General features: G+C 38.3%; 1 protein-coding gene across 2 annotated transcripts in view; it reads right to left on the bottom strand.

The window, feature by feature from the left end:
• Positions 1–12,817: 12,817 nt before the first annotated feature.
• Positions 12,818–21,560, bottom strand: part of PKP2 (plakophilin 2) — a 75,441-nt gene continuing 66,698 nt past the window's right edge. The window contains exons 11-13 of one of the 2 annotated variants that reach the window (XM_054591259.1): positions 16,989–17,178; positions 14,456–14,543; positions 14,053–14,208 (exon numbers count right to left, since the gene is read on the bottom strand). In XM_054591259.1, coding sequence (XP_054447234.1) covers positions 14,140–14,208; positions 14,456–14,543; positions 16,989–17,178 — 347 coding nt within the window. In that variant the 3' untranslated portion in view covers positions 14,053–14,139. Of the gene's footprint in view, positions 14,209–14,455; positions 14,544–16,988; positions 17,179–21,560 lie in introns of both variants that reach the window. The other variant, XM_054591258.1, reaches the window with a different exon arrangement.

Raw genomic sequence — 21,560 nt, 5'->3', positions numbered from 1 at the left:
AGGACTCAGAGAAGGGACAATGCTGCTGCTGTTTGCTCAGCACTTGCCCTGTGTGACTGGCACCCTTCCAGCTGTTGCCCTGGTGGTGAATCCCAGAGTGGATGGGTTTGTGTACATTCTATGCAGGCCCTTTAAGCAGAGTCTCCAGAAAATCCAGCAGTTTATTCCTCCACCCTAACCACCACTGTTTTTTACAGCCAGAAGTTACGGGGATTTATCTTCTTGGTGCTGGAACCTTGGGCTCTGTGTTCTGGCCAGGGTTGGGATTGCTTGCTCCCAAGGTATCCCTCGCTCCCAATATCCCTCCTGACTGCACATGAATATGGGGTCCCCCATTCCACTGCCGCTTTCCTCTCTGTGCCACACCATGCCTCCTAGCCTCTCCACCCATCTCTACGTCTCCACCCCTCCCACCCATCTGGATGAACATGGCTTCTTTAAATCCTTGGTTGTTGAACTTACATATGGCTTGATTTTCTGATGGTTCTGGATTTTTTTTTTGAGGTCTAATTGTAATTCTTTCTGTGGTTGTGCAAGAAGGCAAAGCATGTTTACCTATGCCTCAATCTTGCCTGGAAATCAGAAATTTAAAAAAACTCCTCAGAGTCAAACAGCTAGTAAGAGGTAAAGTCAGAATCTGGAAAAACTTTCAGTCAAGATGGTGAAATAAGTAAATGCTGTGCTTGCTTCCTCCCTTGACCACATAAAAATTACAACTAAATTATAGAACCCATTGAGAACCACCTGAAGACTAGGTGAACAGAAGCCCTATAACCAAGAATCTAAAGAAGCCATGCTGAGACTGGTAGGAGGAACAGATGCAGAGGGCCCTGCACCCATGTGATAAATAAGAATTGTGAAGGATATCTCAGCTGCAGAGGTCCCCTCTGAGGGGCGAGGGGTCCCAGCCCAACATTGGGCTCCCCAGCCTGGAGCACCAGGGCCAGGGAGAGGAGCCCAAGCAATATCTGGCTGTGAAAACCAGCAGGGATTGTGTTTAAGTGAGATGGAGGGCTGCTGGAGTCCTAGGTAGCCCTCCTGAGGGGCCCACTCATAGACTCCCTTGCTCATAAATTCTCACTCCCTAAGCTCCAGTGCAGGGGAGGCAGTTCAAAAAGCATCAGGGAGATATGGGGAGGAACTGAATTGACAAGCTTCAGGGTGGGGGCTGAAGGAGCATGGGTTAGGACAGCTCTCCCTGGGTATGGAGGCACTGGCAGGCATCATGGCTCCTTTGTTGAGCTCTCCCCTAGCCCAGCGATCAGGCACAGGAGGCTACCAAATCTGGGCTCTCCATTAACCTAGTTAACATCGTTTGTACTGCCCTGGTGATTCCCTGAGGTGTCCCCCACCCCCAACTCTAACACCCAGGCCACTTTTGACCTGCCTTTGCTTGAGTTGAAGACTTTCCTAACATCTCTCAAAGATCCACAGACCCTAGCAGCTGGCCTCAGCATGCACTGTACCTCATGCTAAGTGGCGCTAAGCTCAGCGCAAGTGGCAACTGATATCAACTCCCATCAGGACACCCCAGACCTGTCATAAGTTACATTCAGTGTTAGCTGGGAACATAACTTCAATTATGCAGCCACAAACCATGTACAAGGGGCAGCTGGCCTCAGCTTGCATTGTGGTACCCACCAAAGAGTCCCAGGCCTGGCCCCTGTGGCATCAAGCATCATTGGCAACTTAGCTTCTCCCAGGTACCTCTAAGCCCAGCACAGGTAGGTCCCAAATGCAGATCTCTTTGTAGCTCCCACCAGGAAGTCCAAAGCTAGGCCCAAATGGCAACTGACCATAGCCTGCATCAGAGCCCCTCTCAAGAGGCTCTAGAACCAACATACCTGGTAGCCAGCTTCCGATCTCATCAGAGCATCACACAGCCAGCTCCACAAATGAACTCCCCGTAGGGCAGAGCTGGATAGCACCAGAGCCCTGCTAAAGCACTGCCCACACTGTGGGGTCAGCCCACACACAAACAGCATGTCCTCTGTAGTCACATCCAGTCCTCAAAGCTAATCAGCCTGAGGATCAAACCTACTCATTAACCTGCCAACAGCAATCAAGGCTCAATACAACAGGACACGCACAACCCACACAAGGGACACTCTTGGAGCACTTGGCTCTGGTGAACAGGGAGACTGTGCTACTGGACCTCATAGGACACTTACCACATAAAGCTACTCTGCCACAGAAGATATAACAATCTACCTACTACACAGAAACAAACACAGGAATCAACCAAAATGAGAAGACAAAAAAACATGTCCCAAATGAAAGAACAGGACAAAATTCCAGAAAAAAAACCTAAATGAAAAGGAGTCACACTGATATGGAGTTCAAAACACTGTTTATAAGAGTGCTCAATGAATTTAGAGAAGAATAGATAAACTAAGTAAAAACCTCAATAAAGACATAGAAACCATAAAAGAGAATCAGTCAAAACTGAAGAATAACTGAAATGAAGAATACATTAGAGAGAATCAACAACACATTAGATGAAATGGAGGATTAAATCAGCAATCTGGAAGATGGTAGAAAACATCCAAACAAACAGCAACAAGAAAAAAAGCACTGAAGATAGTTTAAGTAACCTTTGGGACAACATCAAGTGTACCATGTTTGCATCAGAAGGGTATCAGAAGGAGAAGAGAGCAGGGATTTAAAAACTATTCGGAGAAATAATGACCGCAAACTTCCCTAAGCAGGCAAAGAAACAGATATACAAATACAGGATGTGCACAGACCAAACAAAATGAATATAAAGAGTGAATGAATACCAAGACATATCAAACTAAAATGCCAAAGGTAAAACATAAAGAGAGAATCTTAAAAGTGAAAGAGAAAAGCAGTTAGTTATATACATGTTGATTTCCCACAAGATTATCAGCTGATTTTTCAACAGAAAATTTGGAGGCCAGAAGGGAATGGCATAAAATCTTCAAAATAATGAAGAGACCTACAGCTGAGATTACTTTAGCCAGCAAGGCTATCTATCACTTAAAATCAGAGGAAGATAAACAGTTTCCCGGGTAAGAACAAGCTAAAGGACTTCATCACCACTAAATTAGTATTAAAAGTAATGTAAAGGGACTTTTAAAGTAGAAAAGATCAAAGATGTGACTAAAAAATATAGGAAAGAAAAAATTCTCACTGACAAATGCAAACAGTAAAAAAAGTGGATTAACTAATTATAAAGCCGGCACAAAAGTTAAAAGGCAAATGTAGGAAGATCATGTGTAATTACAACAATAAAATTAAGGGATACACCCAAACACACACACGAAAGAAGCAAAAAATAATGACAAAACCATAAATACAGAGAGGGTGAGTAAAAATTGTGGTGATTTTACAATGTGTTTGAACTTAAGTGACCATCAACTTGAGACAGACTGCTATAAACATAGCTTGGAATATAGGAAGCACAGGGTAACCACAAACGAAAAACCTGTAAGAGATATACAAGAAGTAAAGAGAAAGGAATCCAAACACAGCACTACAGAAAGTTACCAACATACAGAGAAGAAAGCAAGAGAATAAGAAAGGAAGAGAGAACTCCAAAAACAATCAGAAAACAATTAATAAAATGGCAATAACTACAAACCCATCAATAATTACTTTAAATGTAAATGGACTAAATGCTCTAATCAAAAGACACGGGGTGGCTGAATGGATTAAAAAACAAGACCCGTACATATGTTGCTTAGAAAAGGCCCACTTCAGATCAAAGGGCACACAAAGACTGAAAGTGAAGAGATGGAAGAAAGTATTTCATACAAATGGAAATAAAAAAATGCTGGGGTAACAATATTTATATCAAGCAAAACAATTTAAAAGAAGGGCTGTAACAAGAGACGAAGGACATCTCATAATGATAAAGGAATCAATTCAAAACGAGGATACAAATTTCATAAATATCTAACTAGATAAAGCAAATGTTCATGGATATAAGTAGAAAAGATAAACAAAATTTATAAACCTTTAGCCAGACTCATCAAGAAACAAAGGAGGGAGGACCCGAATAAATAAAATCAGATATGAAAGAGGAGAAGTAACAAGTGACACCACATAAATACAAAGGTCTATCAGGAAATACTATAAACAGTTATATGCCAAAAAATGGGATAAGCTGGAGGAAATGGATAACTTTCTAGAAACATACAATCTTCCAAGGCTGAATCAGGAAGAAACGGAAAATCGGAACATAACGACAACTACTAAAAAAATTGAATCACTAATTAAAAAACTCCCAACAAACAACTGCCCAGGACCAGATGGCTTCAGAGTTAAATTTTACCAAACATTCAAAAAAAATTAATGCCTATCTTTCCCAAACTATTTAAAAAAACTGAAGAGGACGGAAGCTTCCAAACTCATTTTACGAAGCCAGCATTACCCTCATACAAAAACCAGACAAAGACAGTACAAAAAGAAAATTACAGGACAGATTCCTGATGAACACAGATACAAAAATTCTCAACAAAATACTAGCAAACCAATTCAGCAATACATGAAAAAGATCATGCACTGTAATCAACTGGGATTTATTCCCAGGATGCAAATCTTATTTAATACCTATAAATCAATTAACATGACACACCACATAAAGACAATGAAGATAAAAATTGTAAGATCATATTGATAGATGCAGAAAAAACATTTGACAAAATTCATCATCAATTCATGACAAAAACTTTCAGCAAAATGGGAATAGAAGGAACCTATCTCAACATAATAAAGGCCATATATGATAAACCCACAGCTAACATCATATACAATGGTGGAAAACTGAAAGATCACCAACAGACAAGGACATTCAATTTCACCACTTTTGTTCAACATAGTATTAAAAGTTCTAGCCACAGCAATCAGACAGAAAAAATTAGAAGGCATCTAAATTGAAATGAAAGAAGTAAAACTGTCATTATTTGCAGATAACATGGTACTGTATAGAAAAAACCCTAAAGAATCCACAAAAAAACTACCAGAATAAATGAATTCATTAAAGTAGCAGGATATATTCAGAAATTTGTTGCATTTTTATAAACTAATAATGAGCTGTCAGAAAGAGAAATTAAGAAAACAAAGCCATTTACAATTGCATCAAAAAGAATAAAACACCTAAGAATAAATTTAAATAAGGAGGTAAAAGACATGCACTGGGAAATCTATTAAGACATTGAAGAAAAAAATAGAAAATGATATAAATAAACTAACGGATATACCACACTCAATGAATTAACATTGTTAAAATGTCCATATTACTGCCCAAAATCTACAGATTCAATGCAAACCTAATCAAAAACCAAAAGCATTTTTCACAGAATTAGAATAAACAATCAGAAAATGTCTATGGAACTACAAAAGACCCTGAGTAGCCAAAGCAATCTTGAGAAAGAAGAACAAAGTTGGAGGTATCATGCTACCTGATATCAAACTACACTACAAGGCTGTAAAAATCAAAACAACATGGTATGGGCATAAAAACAGACAAATCTGTTGGAGCTAATGGGACAGAAAAGCGATCCCAGAAATAAACCCACACCTATAAGGTCAATTAATATATGAAAAAGCAAGCAATGGGATAAAGACAGTTTCTTAAATAAAGGGGAAAACTGGACAGATACATGCAAATGAATGAAACTGGATCGCTTTCTTACATCATATACAAGAATAAATTTAAAATGGATTAGACCATTTCAGGTCTTAAAGGTAAGACTTGAAACCATAAATGTCCTAGAAGAAAATATAGGCAGTAAACTCTTTGACATCACTCTTAGTAAAATTTTTTTGGATCTGTCTCCTCAAGCAAGGGAAAGGACAAAAACAAATAAAAAATGGTACCACATCAAACTGGAGAGTCTTTGTACAACAAAGGAAACAATCAACAAAAAGAAGACAACCTATTGCATGGGAGGTTATTGGCAAGTGATATATCCTGATCAGAGGTTAATATACAAAATATATAAGGAACTCATAATACAACTTAACACACAAAACCTGCCAAGCAACCTAATTAAAAAATAGGCAGAGGACCTGGACAGATTATTGCTCCAAAATAGACATACAAATGGCCAACAGACAGATGAAAAGATGCTAAACATCACTAATCATTAGGGAAATGCAAGTCAAAATCACAATGAGGTATTACCTTACACCTGTGAGAATGGCTATCATCAATAAATCAACGTGTTGGCGAGAATGCGGAGAAAAGGGAGCCCTTGTGCATTGTTAGTGGGGTTGTAAATTGGTATAGTCACTATGGAAAAAGAGTATGGAAATTCCTCAAAAAATTAAAAATGGAACTACTATATGACTCAGCAATCCCACATCTGGGTATTTATCTAAAGAAATCCAAAACACTAATTTGAAAATACATACACTCTGTGTTCATTGCAGCATTATTTACAGTAGCCAAGATATGGAAGTAACCTGTGTCCATCAATAGACAAAATGGATTTAAAAAATGTACATATATACCATGGAGTACCAGTAATTAAAAAGAATGAAATCTTGTCCTTTGCGACAACATGAATGGACCTAAAGTATTATCTAAATAAATTGTCAGAGAAAGACAAATATCACATGATGTCACTTATATGCGGAATCTAAAAAACAAATTAACAAACAAAATAGAAACGAACTCATACTCATAGGTACAGACAACAAACAGATGGTTGCCAGATGGGAGGGAGTTGGAGGACTGGGTAAAAAAGGTGAAGGGATTACAAAGCATAAATTGGCAGTTACAAAATAGTCATGGGATGTGAAATACCCTATAGGGAATATAGTCATTAGTAGTCTAACAGCCATGTATAGTGTTAGATGAGTACTAGACTTAATGAGGTGATCATTCCTTAAATTGTATGTGTAATCATTGTTGTATGCCTGAAACTAATATAATACTGTATATCAACTGCAATTGAAAAAAAAATTTTAAATCATTTTTTAAAGAAAAAGGGTACCTTTCTTCCTAACCCTTAAAACTGAGGACCAACGATTCCTGGAAAAAAAAAAAGTCAGAATCCAAACCCAAGCTCTCTCTACTCAGCTAAATTAATGTCTCATTGAAGAAAGTGAAGGTTTTTCCAACCATCTCAGGCTCAGCTCAACTTTCTTCTAAGACAATTTGGTCAATAAAAGTGTAACTTGGATTCCATAATTAGTAGTTAATGGTGAAAATGGCAGATATTAAGAAAAGGAGAGAATGGAAAAGAGGCACAGGAGTTTCTGAAACGATTTTATTTCACCCTTATTGTTCAGTTAAATACCAGTTTTACCACCTTCATCTAGTATTCTCCTTGAAATCATGAGTATTGGTTTAATAGCAGCTCCTTGCTCTCTCGTCATTCTTTATCCACAAATTTTCGTGGACTCTGTCCTAAGTGCAACAACAGCCATAGGAGAAAAAAGGCTTCTTTTACCTTCATCTTAATAAAAAACGCTTCTTACAGGCCAGAGGAAATCAGTTTGCTAAAAAATGTTGAATTCTTTCTTGAGTGTCCGTATACAGGGCAGGCAAGGGTGGGTGACTATGCTGCAGCCCCTTTTTCTCACTCAATAAAACTGTGACTTTGTTTACGTACGTATTCATCGCCAAGGCTCAGGGGAGGCAGGCCCAGCCTTGAGTGAGATGTGACTGGTTTTAAGAAAGAAACACTATTTCATTTTTCTCACCAGGCTTGGACTTTAGGAGTGGGCACGTGATGTAATTCCAGGTAGTCTAAAACGAGAAATAGCTGATAGAGGCTTCTGGGAAAAAGTTCTTTAGTTATTAAAAAACAGATGCAGGAAAGGAGCGTTACTCTCTGGACTGTGGAAATGGCTCTGTGAAAATGGGATGTTTGGAGCAGCTGCTACCATTTTGTCAACATGAAAAAATCAACCAGGACACAAAAGGTAACGGGTTGAGAATGCCAGAGCAGAAACACTGAAGGGCTCTGGGTTCTAGACGACTTTACTGAGCTGATGCAATTCCCAAGCCTGTGCCTAGGCCCGGTCTTCCTGTTATAAGACCTTAATGTCTTTGTTACAATAAAAACATTTATTGCTTAAGCCATTTTGAGTTGAACTTTTTTTGCTCTTCAAATGTGAATAAAGCATCCTAAGTGATAAACTAAAGCAGGAGAAATATAACATGAGATGACATGCTACTTAATATGTTCACACATTCTTATAAAAAACTACTTCAGCAACACCACAAAATAGATTACTTCTATTTTTTAAGTTAGGAACTGAAAATATATCCAATTAGAGCAATGGCTAAAAGAAACAAATTCCTGAGAAAAATGTTTTGATCAACTTTCTAAATATTAGAATTTTCATGCTCTTATTATCAATTCTGACTACTCTTGGCTAAAAATGAAGATGTCTTCTTAATGATGCTGTGCCTCTCATTCTCACCATTTGTCATTTCATGAGAAGGACATACTCCAGTGAGCGGGGTACCCTGTTCCCTGCAGAGTCCCCCTGGGTCGCCGTGGATGGAAGAAAATAAGTTGTTTCAGACACTTCTCGGTCTGCCAGGAAAAGGGGATGGTGATTCCCTCTAGTGGAGAGTGCCCCGAGCCCTTCTCTTGAAATGGCTTTTATTGAGAACAATATGCGCAGGGGAATACAGCATGCATGCAAAGCTCATCAATTGATGTCAAAAGGCTATGATTGAAGGAACACACAGGTTTGCCTCAGGTCAGGGTCTGGTAGGCAGGGTGGCACACATTCTGCCCTGAAACCTGGGGAACTGATCACACTCTATGCTCAGACCCCAAACATCAGTACTCATTAACTCAAGGACATTCTTAGCAAAGTAAGTTTCAGAGGATTTAATGCATTCCTTTTCTAGGCCTACTTGTCCCCAGGAACTGACTGATCCAGTTTAGGGCTGTACCTGCCTTTACTATTGTTTCACTGACCTGGTCAGGTGGCAGGCAGAGCAGCCAAGAGATAAGGAGACTTCTTTCAGATAGAATGACTCTGGCCATGACAAAGCCAAGGGGTGAGGGTCTTTTGCCCCTTCTTCGTGTCCCCCAAGTCCTTCCCTGAGGGCCTCCAGATGATTGTGCCTGTCTTAGATTACCCCTGCTGAGGGGTCTTACCCATCATTGACTAACCAGCCATCCTCGGGGGCCAAGCAGGGTGATGTGAGGGCACAGCCCCTGCCAGGGGGACAGGTTTTGTCTCCTCAGTGGCCTATTTTCCCAAGGCCTCCTTGCTCAGCTCTAGCCTGGGGGCCCTCTCACCTGTCGGTGAGGCTACAGTCCCTGAAACCAAGCGAGACAGTTCCCAACACTCCAGAAGATCCTTATGCATCTAGAGTTCCTTAACCTTCACCATACAGTTGATAACTTTTCATTTCCCAGGTGAGGCAAAGTATATGGTAAATTGGGACTGTCCGTCATAATGAAGCCAGTTTCACCTGAGAAGTTGCTGTGAGCAATTTCTCATAAAGGCGCCTCTCACTTGTCTTCAGTTCCAGCAATAAGTTTTCCATACAGATATGTTGAAAGGTGTAATTAAAAATTGACCCCCCCTTTTTTTTTCTAAAACAAACATCCAAAGGATTAGTTGTTTCTGGGAAGATCCTATTATAGTTGTAAGAAAACACGCAACAGTTTGGACTTGTTTTTCATTCCTTGCCAGATGTGTTGTGCGTTAGCAGCATACAGGTGAAAATCAGGCTTCTTAGAGATTTAACTGCTTCTGGATGTGAGATTTATGAGGTCTCATCAGCCGGATGTAGGGATGTCTGTGGCTGCCTCAACCTGCTTCTCTGGGCTAATGACTACCTTTGAGTCATCCTCCTGTCTGGAGATTTGCAGCACTCCAGGTGGGAATGAAACAAAGCGTTCAGGAACTAGTCCTCCATCTACTGAGAGTTTTCTGATTTTCCCAAAAGACTGTTCATGACCTTCGGCCATAGCAGGATGAACCGGAATAGACTGAGCCAGATAAATAGATTTTGTCCTCTTGTCTATGGCTCTGATCACTGCTGGGTCAAAGTGCTTACTACAGAGGCACAGCTTCTTCAAGGGTCATCTAAGGAAAAAGGGTTTATTGAATCTAACAAAAGGTTTGTGACATACAGAGTCCTACTCTATCCCTTCCTGGAGATTTCACAATGCATACTGCATATTAGGGACCCTGAGAAATCTTACAATCAAGATCTTTTCAATCTTTGTATAACACAGCCCTTCTCAAATTTAAGTATGGGATAGTTCTTTTCACATAAGGACTTGTGTTCTGAGGAAAAGACATTCAAAATCACTTCTCTGGGCTGTATCTGTTTTCCTCATTTCTGCCTCGCCTTCTAACGGATGGGTTGTGTGCGCGCATGCGCTCGTGTGTAAAATGCATAGGTGAGGGGAAGGTTGGGGCTTTTAATTGAACCAAATGAAAAGAGAAACTCAAAAAAGGTGGTCTACAAAATAAAAGCAAAGATCCCCCCCGCCCCTCTGAAACGAGGGAACTGCACAAAATTTACTTGGCATTTATTGAGAACATACTGTCAGATACTATTTTAAGTGCTTTATAATTATGAAAACATTTAGTCCTCAAAACCACCCACTGAGGTGACTACTTTCATTCATCAACAGTTCTGCCACTGAATTTTCTCCTGGACAGATAAAGACGGCTGCTGCTCAGGGAGGTTAAGAAACTTACCCTAGCTACTGATTACCCTTTGAGCTAGGGTGGCTGGTTCTGGAATCACTCCTCTTCACCATTTGCAGACTGCCCTGTGAACTCTCCAAAGGCAGACAAGCCAGAGAGATCCCACATTTACCCGGCATGGAGACATGGGCCTGTCATTCCTGGGACCCACAGAACCGTCTTCAAATAGCCCCTCTGCACTTTCTAGCTATGTGACTTAGGGATGTGACTAATCTGTTTCAGGTCATTTCATGTAGAAAAGATTAAAAAAATACCTACACACTTCATGAGGATGCTGTCAGCCACGCTCAATATGTCCACTACTGTTGAACTAGGGTCACAAGTCTCCACCTATGGCCCCTGGGTCTATCCTCTACTCTTGTCAGAGTAACACCGTCTACCACTGAAGACAGGTAGTGCACCACCGTTCTCCAGGCTAAATATCGCCCGATTCTTTAACTGTGTCCCCCAGACTATGACCTTCAGAGTGCTTTTCCTTCTGCTTCTACTTTCAACAGCTCTTATTCCAGTGTGGAATTCTGAGCACTCTTTCTTGAATAAACCATAAAAAAATTTTTTTCTTACAGTCCTTAAAAAGTTGAAGTTAATTTCCTAAGAGATGAAACAGTCAGTACCAGTATAAACTAAAATGTTAAACCTAAAACAGATTTTTATTTTGAAAAGTTTGTTTTCTTTTTAACCTATTTTCCTTCCCATAATGAACACATTAATGCAACAGTTACAGAGTTTTAAGATGGGCCAGTTCCAGGGTTGTGTTTGGCACTGGCTGAATGAATGATTGCATATTTTTCTTCTCTGTCACTTTAGTAAGAACTGAGCCTTCAGATGCAAGAAGATACTTTAAGGAGGACTTGACCAAATGACCTCTAAATTCCCCCTTAATCTTCAGAATCTGTGACTCAAGGCTCCTGCAATTTTGCTCAAAGTAAACATATACTGAAGTCTTCTTCATTCCAACGCAGTAAGTTGATTACATGTTATTTAAAGGAAATTTCATTTGTAACTCTAGTATACATAACTTTTGAACATGTTTCCCATTTCCCTTTTCTTCTTGGGGACTGCTTCTTCAGAGGGTGATTACATTGGTTTTAAAGTGGTGTATCTACTCATGCTGTTTATTTTCCAATTTGACATGTTAATTCCCCTCTCTATTTTGTCAGCTAATCCTTTAGTTATTTCCATCAGGTATAAACAAATGTTTCCAGTTATAGAAACACAGGCCAGCAATATCCCCTATTCCAGAAGACTAAGAATTCCTGATGAGGCAGTGGCCCTTTGAATTCCTGGCACAAATACAGGCAAAGGCCCAGCTTATCTCATCAGTTCCTTTGACGATGTGGGCGTGGTCTGGGACAGGGGAAATGGAAGAGCTTTGTGTGTAGACCTGTGGCCAAAACTGATCATCAGTCACACAACCACCTCCCTCAGAAATGTTCACAGAGAGCAAAACAGTGAGGTTTTCGTAAACAGTGACAAAACGAAACACGGGGACCAAACATAGTCTGTCTTTTGAGGTCACAGACTCACTCCATTTACTAAAATTGAACAATAGTTAACTCGTCTGTATGTGTGTCCATTATTACATGTTTTAGTCACTAGCTAGTTCCATCTTTTTTACAGGAAGTGTTTCTTGGTAAAGAATTTAGGAATTTAATTAGGGAAGAAATAAAAGCAGAAAGTATTAAACTTTTATCAATTAAAGTTTATAAGGTCAAATCCTCAAATGTCATGTCAACCATACCATGTATACAAAGATACACAAATTAGATATACAGATACCAATGCAGGCGTTATTTATTGCCTCATTTTGTATTGAACTTTATTGAAACCTCCACTAGTGCCTTGAAAAATACAGAAACTTGTTAAACATATATTAATTATCTGGAGGAATAAAGACACTCCAAAGGCTTATTGTCAAAATTCTGGAAAAGGAGAATTTCTCTCTTCAGTGTTTTGAAAATCGGTATCTAAATAAGTTCAGTTTAAACTAGGTTAGTAACTTAAGTCTTCTTCATTGAGCTGTTAACATTGAAAAAAACTTCAAGTTCTAAACATATAATAATAAAGACATTCAAATTGAAAATGAAAATTTACTTTCTATTACAGTTTTCTGGACAAAAGGAGATGAAGAATTTTTTTCCTTATTATACTTTCTTATAACAAACACTGTCAATTTTCTTTTCTTTCTCCTTTTTTTTTTAAAGTAAAGTATATCAGAACTGTGGTTGAGAAGACTAACATTAGTACTTCTCATCTCTCTTCTGGACGCCCTAGACACATTTCTTCCTCAAAATGACTTCTTCATTTTTCTTCTCTAGAGTTTCTTTGACTTAAAATAATGGCTTGAGGAAGATCACATCAGACTTAGTGGCTCTGTGCTATTTTTTAAATGTGAGGCAAAGTTGGGCTGGTTGATAACATAACTCATTAAAATGAGTTGTGCTTTCAGAGCCCTGGGCTGGCCCAGCAGTTTGAGAGGCCTTGGTTCTGTTTGTAGCTAAATATAGAGTCCATTCTTTCAGCAGCCCATTGATGTGGCTGAAAAAGTCCAGGAAATAGATTACGTTGAATGCCACTGTTGAGAAGAGATTTACATTTAATGCTGTTGTTATAGGTAAAGTATTCCCTTGAGCAAAAATCTCATTTACTCAGTGTTTAGAGGAAACACTAAGTTTCATAGCCATAGTTGCCTTTCTCTGTGGAAAAGATTTTAAATCTGCTACTATCATTACCTTTCAATTCCTTTTCTTACAGTCACACATGCTCTGTGATCTAAATTTCTTAAGTTCATTTAAAATTAGAGAAAAATTTCAGGAGGATAAAACCAAGCACAGAGTAAAAAACAAAAACCAACACAGTTTTGCCATTACATTTTCTCCTGGATAACTGAGGAAATATTCCTCATTTCCATTCTGTTTCAACACTGGAGAACCATATACTCATGACTCAACAGTGAAGCGATGTGCACATGAGTGACAAAACATGAGAACCAGAAAATACAAATGTAAATTAAACTTTTAAAATCCTAGTGATACTACAACAGCTTCTTTCCTTATTTATTCTGTTAATGTCCATCCATCTGAAGTCACATTTTGGTTCCAGGAGGCCATGCACTGTAAGCCCTGATCACAAAGACTGCTATTTGTAGGCAGTTAATAGCCTGTTGCCAGGTATCTTCTGGTGGCAAACCTGTGAAAGTCTGGAAGACTAATAAAAGCATATTCTGATTATTTGTTTTCTGGATTCGGAGGACCATGGAAATAGAAAAGGATAAAAACAGGGCATACTGTTCTTGAAGTTTCTTGAACTGGGAAGTAGAAAAATAGGTGTTTTCCTTTGGGTTTTTTTTTTTTTGTTTTGTTTTTTTGTTTTTTGTTTTTTGTTTTGTGTGTGTGTGTGTGTGTGTGTGTGTGTGTGTGTGTGGCCGAGAAGGGTGAGGTTGGTATTTCTGAGAGCATTTTTTCACTTTCCTCAGTCTTTAATGGAGTGGTAGGCTTTGGCAGTCCGGCTGTTGACAAAATCTGTCTTCTTAAACTGAGCCTTCGGAATAAGCAAACAAAAATGTGAATGATAACATTTTCACCCATAAAAGTGCAGTTTTTAGCGACTTCTCACCAGGGCAAGTGAAGTAGGCCACGAGGATCTGGTTCCATTTACTATGACACATGCCTTTTTATTTTTTTTAATTTTTATTTTTTAATTTAATCTTTATTGTACTTTTCTCTTTCCATTACCATTTAGTCCTCTTCTACCCCTCTCCCCTCAAGCGCCTTTTTGGCACTCTTACCTTCTTGTAGGCGTTATGGAGCTCCGTGTGCGTCCACAGAGAATATAAGAGAACAGAAGCCGCCTTACTTGCTTTGTTGGAGACATAGCTGAAAGAAGAGAAGGGCATTCCGAGATCAGTGAGAATGTGTGTGAGGCTTCTGGAAGTGTTCACTAGTCGTTCTGTGAATCTTCTTGAATTGCTGTTGCTCTGTAACCAACCACTAAGTCAGGCTACTCGCAATGACAGGAGAATTAAATGGCAAGATTCAGAAGCCAGGGCCCACTTTTTAACATTTAAAAAAATCTTTTAGTCCTGCTCAGTGTGGCTCAGTTGATTGGAGAACTGGCCCATAACCAAAAGGTTGTGGTTTTGGTCTCTGGTGTGGGCAGGTGCAAGGCCCGGTCTGGGCATGTGCGATCCCTGCTCCGTGTGTGTATGGGAGGCAACCGATCAATGTTTCTCTTTCTCCCTTTCTCGATCTCTAAAAGCAATGAAAAAACGTCCTTGGGTGAGGATAAAAAATTCTTTTAAAACCACTAACACAGTGCTAACAAATAAATAGTTTATAGAACAAATTCTTGATATTTATAAGGAATATATCCTTAGAGATGTTACAAATCCTTCAATTTATTTGCAGAATACAACTTCTTTGGATATTTATATTATCATGCATAGAATATAAATATTTTTGTATGTTTAAAATGTGCGTGTATACATATATTTTGCATTCTCTCTCTACATATTTACAGTTAAAATGTAGGAAAGAATGACAGAAAAATATACATCCCTCTCTGAGGCTGAGTGACCCTATGAAGGCAGGAGTAAAGTAATTTTTTCAAGTTAAATAAAATAAATTCTTGTTGGAGCATCTGTTAAGTGATTATAGTTTCAAAGTGTCTTTGCTTTTGTATAGAGCAAATATAAAATGTGTTCCTATTTTAAATCTAAGTTACCACTAAATTTGACATTGTACTTAGTTTTTAATGTTCTGCTGTTAAATTTGTCCTAAATTTCCTGTTTCTGGCTGAGAAGAAAATGCTTTCTTTGATCTCTCTCCTTTCTATCAGCAGAACTAGCATGGGGCTGAATTTTTTCTTTTAACAAAGAAATATCTTTTATTTTTCCTACCATAAGAGTTTGTAAACATGCGACCAAGAGCAGAGAATGCAAAGCTGTATAAAGAAGCACATGCTGCTGGCTGGGTTCATTCATTACCTGAAAGCCTTTCTCTTTCTCACAGCCTGGCAGACAGGGTAAGAGAAATCAGCAACTGACAGATTTTTTTTTTAGTTACTTCATAGACTTCTCAGAGTAGCTTGCTCATAGCTAAGGTACTCTTTAATCCATAAAAGCTATGGTTCTCTAATATTTAAAACTGGATGAAATTTTTAAACAGCAAGTGAAGGGGAACAGAATATACCCCCCCAAAATATACCTGTGTGGTATAAGGATTTCATTCATTCATTCATTCATTTATTTATTTAAGGGGAAGGGAGAGCGAAAGAGTGGGAGAGAAGCAACAATGTGAGAGAGAAACAGCAATTGGTTGCCTCCTGTACACGCCCTGACTGGGGATTGTACCCACAGCCCAGGCACGTGCCCTGACTGGGAATCAAACCAGTGACCTTTTGTTCTGTGGGATGAAGCCCACCCAACTGAGTCACACTGGTCAGGGCTGGTATAAGGATTGTTTTAGGCTGACTATTTTTAAGAAAGAGCAGACAAAGGAAAAGCTCTGAAAACTGAGAAGTTACCCTTTTGAAAGAGACATTTACATTTATAAGAGAAATCTCCATGTGTAAGGAGTATACCAGAAAGTGAAGGATGACTAAATCTTCAGACACTTTTATCAATGGAGAAGGCAAAGACTTAAATCTGCATAACCCTTGTTTACTGTGCTCATTAGAATTGGGCTATAACAAATTTTGTTTTCTCTTTTGGTTATTTACAAAAGTAACTTGTCTTTAACAAGTCAAACAATTCAGAATTATATAAAGAGGAAAAGATAATCTTCATGCCTCTTCGGATCCCACCACTCTAAATTAAGTAATAGTAATAATTTGGTCGCACAAGGTTTTTCATTCTCTTCCTTTTTAAATGGGGAAAATTCAAAGACAGAAACAGGGATGTGGAATGATGTATATGCATTAGACCTCTATTCTCAGTGGTGAACAAGACGTGGAAGGAGATGTGATAGATCAAACTGAGAGAGCAAGGATTTATTATGCTGCCTCTCATTTCTTGTTATCATTATTTCTTCTTAGCCACCTGGTCCAACACTGGCTCTACAGGTCTCTCAGCGAGGAAAAGGGTATTCCCTGTCCAGGCGGCTCCCTCTCTGCCTACTCTGCTGTTCTTCAATCACAGCAGTAGTTCTGGGAAACAAATTAATTCATTAGGTCAATGAAATGCTGGAAGTATGGAGTTTGACTATCTCTGAATATTGCCCATGGTCTTCCCTCCATGACCGAATGTTCACAACTAGATGTACATATGGGAGTGGTAGTGGGGAAAGGGGAGAGAGCCGATGGTCAGATGCCAAAGGACCTACCTATCGTCTGCGCTGATGGCCATAATTTTGTGCAGGCCCCCAGTGTTTAGAAGATCCCGGGCATTCTGGTAACTAGTCTGGATTATGTTGTTCAATGTGTAACAGGCAGAGGCTGTTGTTTCAATGAGAAGATCAGTAGTTGGGACTGTGTCGGGAATTATGGAAACCAAATCAGGTAGAGTTTCTTTGGCTACAAATGAAAGAAAAAGAACACCTGATTCAAAAGATTGTTTTGTAAACACAAGATCCCAATATGTTTCAGGTAAACAACATTTTAAAAAGGAAACACAAATGGTTAACAAGCAAATGGGAAGATGATAACCTCTCTATAATACTCAAGTTTTAATAGGATTTTTAAAAAGAATTCTGTGCTCAATATACTGGAAATCTTTTCAGAAAGCAATGTGATAGAAATGTCAAGAATGTAAAAAATTTTCATGTTCTTTGATTCAGAAATTCTACTTCCGGGAATTCATCCTAAAGATATCACTTTAAAAATGGAAAAAGCTTTATGCAGAGATCTTCATTATAGTATTACATATAACTAAAAAATATAATAAGCCTAAATATCCCAATAATAGAATACAATTAACTAAAATACATCGTAAAGAATTTTATGCATCACAAAACATATGCAGGAAGCATGTAAATAACAAGAAAATATTTATATCAATATTCTGCATGAAAAATCCATATACTTATTTACATAAAAATATGTAATATAACATTAGGAAAGAAAATACACATAAGCAACCCTAGAAGAAATATATTAAAATATTAATAGTTGTTTTCTGTAACAGTACTCATGGTTACATAAACATATTTAAAAAGAATTATCTGGATTGCACAAAATTTCTTTAATGCACCAATAATACTATTATTTTAAAAAGACAGATTATTTTAAATTCATTTTTTCACTATATATGTAGGTTCTTGGTAACAGGGTTTTAGTTTGGTCTCTTTGTAATAACAGGAGAGGTATTAATAGTTTATCGTTTCATTAAAACTTGGTCTATGATATATATTTTGGGCAGTATGAATTTGTACATGACTTTTTGCAATAATTCTTTCCACATGTGTTTTCTTCTTTTTCTCTGACTACTTTGAACTCTCCTTAAAAGATATGTGGCATGTTCCTCTGGATTTTGCTGCTCCTCATGCCAATTTAATACAGTGTTGTATTTATCACAGTTGTACAACAAATAGTTCTGCTTAATTTTGTTATTTTTTCATCTGAATTTATGTGGCATCTTGAACTGTACTTCTTACTCTGTGATACTGGATTGTAATTAATTATGTGACTATCTTAATTCCAAATGTGGCTACAGGTTCCTTGAGGACAATTCTTTTATTCATTTTTGGATTTCCAGTGTCAAGCACTATGCCTGTAACAGACAGGTGCTGAGTAAGAGCAACTAAACATTATGTCGTCCTTTGATAATATCTGGATATGAGTGACAGAAAAGACATACTTTCTGCTCAAAGGCCAAGCACTTGATTTATTTTTTACTATGTTACGCCTCTGAAGCCACACTTCTTTAGTTTCTCTCCTGTCTTTGCCACTTAATGGCTGTGTGGTCTGGGCAAGCTACTTATTTTTTTCTAGGCTTGATTTTCCTAATTTGTAAAGTGGGGTAATAATAGTATCTACTTCACAGGGCTGTTCTGAGGGAATGAATCAGTTAATATGTGTTACTCTACTATTGCTCCCTGTGCATAGGAAGCTTTCAATAGAGGTGAGTTATTATCAGAAGGCTTCTTCTTCTTAGTAAGTCAAACCACAGAGAATTAAAGGCCTTAAGAACATGAATTTTCCTTCCACTGAATTTAGGTTGAAAACATAAAAATAAGTACAACAATCACAACAGAAAATGCCCAATCTATCTCTGCAGGATGCAGTAATGGCTGCTGAGATGCCAGCTGCCCATGCTGAGAACAATTTCTTTTCTTAAAAAATTTATTTATTGATTTTGAGAGAGAGAGAGAAAAATCGATTTTTTGTTCCACTTATTCAGGCACTCATTGGTTGATTCTTGCATATGCCTTGACTGGGGATCGAACCTGCAACCTTGGTGCACTGGGACGATGCTCTAACCAACTTGAGCTACCGAGCCAGGGTTTGAGACCAATTTCTGATGAGAGAGAGCCGCACCTCTCCTGCCTCATCCCAACCAGCAAGAATGTCCACTGCTGCAGATCAATTTTAAGGTTCATGTCTAAGGAGGAGTCACAGGATCATGTCTAAGGAGGAGTAAGAATTAGAGAAGATAGAGTCTTTAACATTTTGTATCATTTGCTTTTCTTAGAAAAGTAGTATAACTGTTTACATCAACAAAGTTTAACACTACAATACAGGAAGGTTCTCTCAGTATTTCTCTCTCTCTCTCTGCATATGCACACTCACACACACACATGAAAAGTAGGGTAAAAGTAGCTTTACAGTTGTTCATACGGAAAACAATAATTAATAAATAATAATACAAGAATAAACTCATGTACTCACAACTGTAAAACTACTTTTGCCCTACTAAGTACACACACACACACACACACACACACACACACACACACACACACACAGTGAGGGCCTCCATAAATAATTTCACTCACTGTGGGACAATTAAAATTGAATCTTTAATAGTGAATTATAAAACTAAAGCCCTCATCATGATATTGGAAGGTTATAGCACAATGGCATATTGTTCAGGGAGATTTTACTTAATGGTTAAAAACTCAATGCCTTAAAAAGCCAAGACAGTAGCTGGATGTTTGAAAACATCTGTAACTATGAATAAATGTGAACCCAGATTCTAGAGATGTATCCAAATACTTCCTGCTGCTTGTGCACACTGTACTATGTTATCTGACCCTGTGGAAAACACTGCTAGGTAGCAATTGATTCTTCATCTCCCTGCTTGGACCAGTTAAATGACTAGCCACGGTGACCTGGGTGGCCAGGGCACACCATAGGATGCAGAGCCATGTCTTCAACAGGAGATCTATTCCTTTGTCACCACACTAAGTCGCCTTTCTTCAAATTTTTAAGAAAATATAAATTTTAAGCTCATTTTTGTAAATCTAAATAAACTGTGATGACTGCATTCCAGGTCAGCACGTGGAGAGCTTTACCTGGCCCAGAAGCCTCTCATGCATTTCAAACTGATTTCTGTTTTTATTCCTGGCTAGTAATACTCTGAAACAAGACATGTCCCTTTACTCAAATTATATATTTGACATAAAGCCAATTTACAATTTAAAACCTGTATTTTGCTGAAACCTCTTCTCACTACTGTCCTTAAATGAGGGGAGGCTTATCAGTGAAATCATCTTACAGAAACTGCGGGGCCGCAGCCTGACTGCCCCATCGGCAGACCTGAGCCCGCTGCGTCTCTGCCCCGAAGGCACACGCATGATGTGTAGAGTGCCGTTATTTTTGTAGGCAAGGTTTTAAAGAGGGAGTCAACATTTTATTTGGGAAAAGAAAAAAAAAGTCAAAGGCTAATATCCCTGATTGAAGTGGAGCACAAAGTCCACAGAGGACAATTGGGAGAACGCTTTCATAACTTTGAGAGTGCCGATGGCAAGGTTTCTTTTAGATCCATTGAAAAATTTCCAGGCTCTCTTTATACTTATAATGGGCATGCAACCACCTGTCCAGTGTTGTGCTGCTGGCTGTCTTTGGAAGTAACATGATTAAAACATAACCACAGACTTCAATTTCTCTGATGGGGGTGGGGGGGTGGGTGTGGGGGTGTGTGTGTAATTTCAGAATAATCCAGTCCATTAAAAAGCAAACAAAAAACAAGCTAAAAATTGTTTATAATGTTAGTGAAGTGACTAATTGATGGAGCATTAGGAAGCATAATTAATTTTAACATTATCTTCCTAGTCTCATTTTACAGTTTTTGACTTGATTCAGTTACCAGATATTTCTAGGTATAAAGCAAATAAATGAAAAATTATGACGTGACAGTGTAACATTGGTATCATCTTTGTCAACAAAACAGACTCTCAAAACAAGGAGCAAATATGTTTCATTGTATTTATTCTAAAACCATCTATACTGAATCTGCATATTCAGTGATTTTTTTTTGTTTTTTTCTATGATTATCTACCCATCCATATGTTTCTGGTCCCACAATAGCCAAGTTTTTGAACTGACTACTGTGTGAGTGTTATTTTAACGTTTCAGAAGAGTGGTGCTTAAGCAGATCACACAGAAAACTCTCTGAAGACAGGTACATGGATTACAAAGACTTTTCTAGATGGTACCACCGAGGGCTAAAAAAATACCATATATAATACTTATCTTGTTAATTATTAGTATGGTCTAAAATTTCCCTTCTGCAGTAATTAAAACAAACAAACAAAAAAGCTGGATATGAAGAAAGATCCTATTTGAGACCCAGTGAGAAAGCTTACCCTTAATGCCTGGGTGCACAAAAGTCAGTCTGGTTATCATATTTTGCTCTTTATTCACATTTTCAGTCCACCATTGTAAAAAGACTGCGTGAAGGACAATGTTTTATTGCATTTGCATTTTCAATATAGGCACATGACCTCTAGACTTAC

The sequence above is a fragment of the Pteronotus mesoamericanus genome, unplaced genomic scaffold (genome assembly GCF_021234165.1).
Source record: "Pteronotus mesoamericanus isolate MK-2021 breed Mesoamerican mustached bat unplaced genomic scaffold, CSHL_Meso_final scaffold_21, whole genome shotgun sequence".
NCBI classification, from domain to species: Eukaryota; Metazoa; Chordata; class Mammalia; order Chiroptera; family Mormoopidae; genus Pteronotus; species Pteronotus mesoamericanus.
This window is presented reverse-complemented; position numbering and strand designations above follow the sequence as displayed.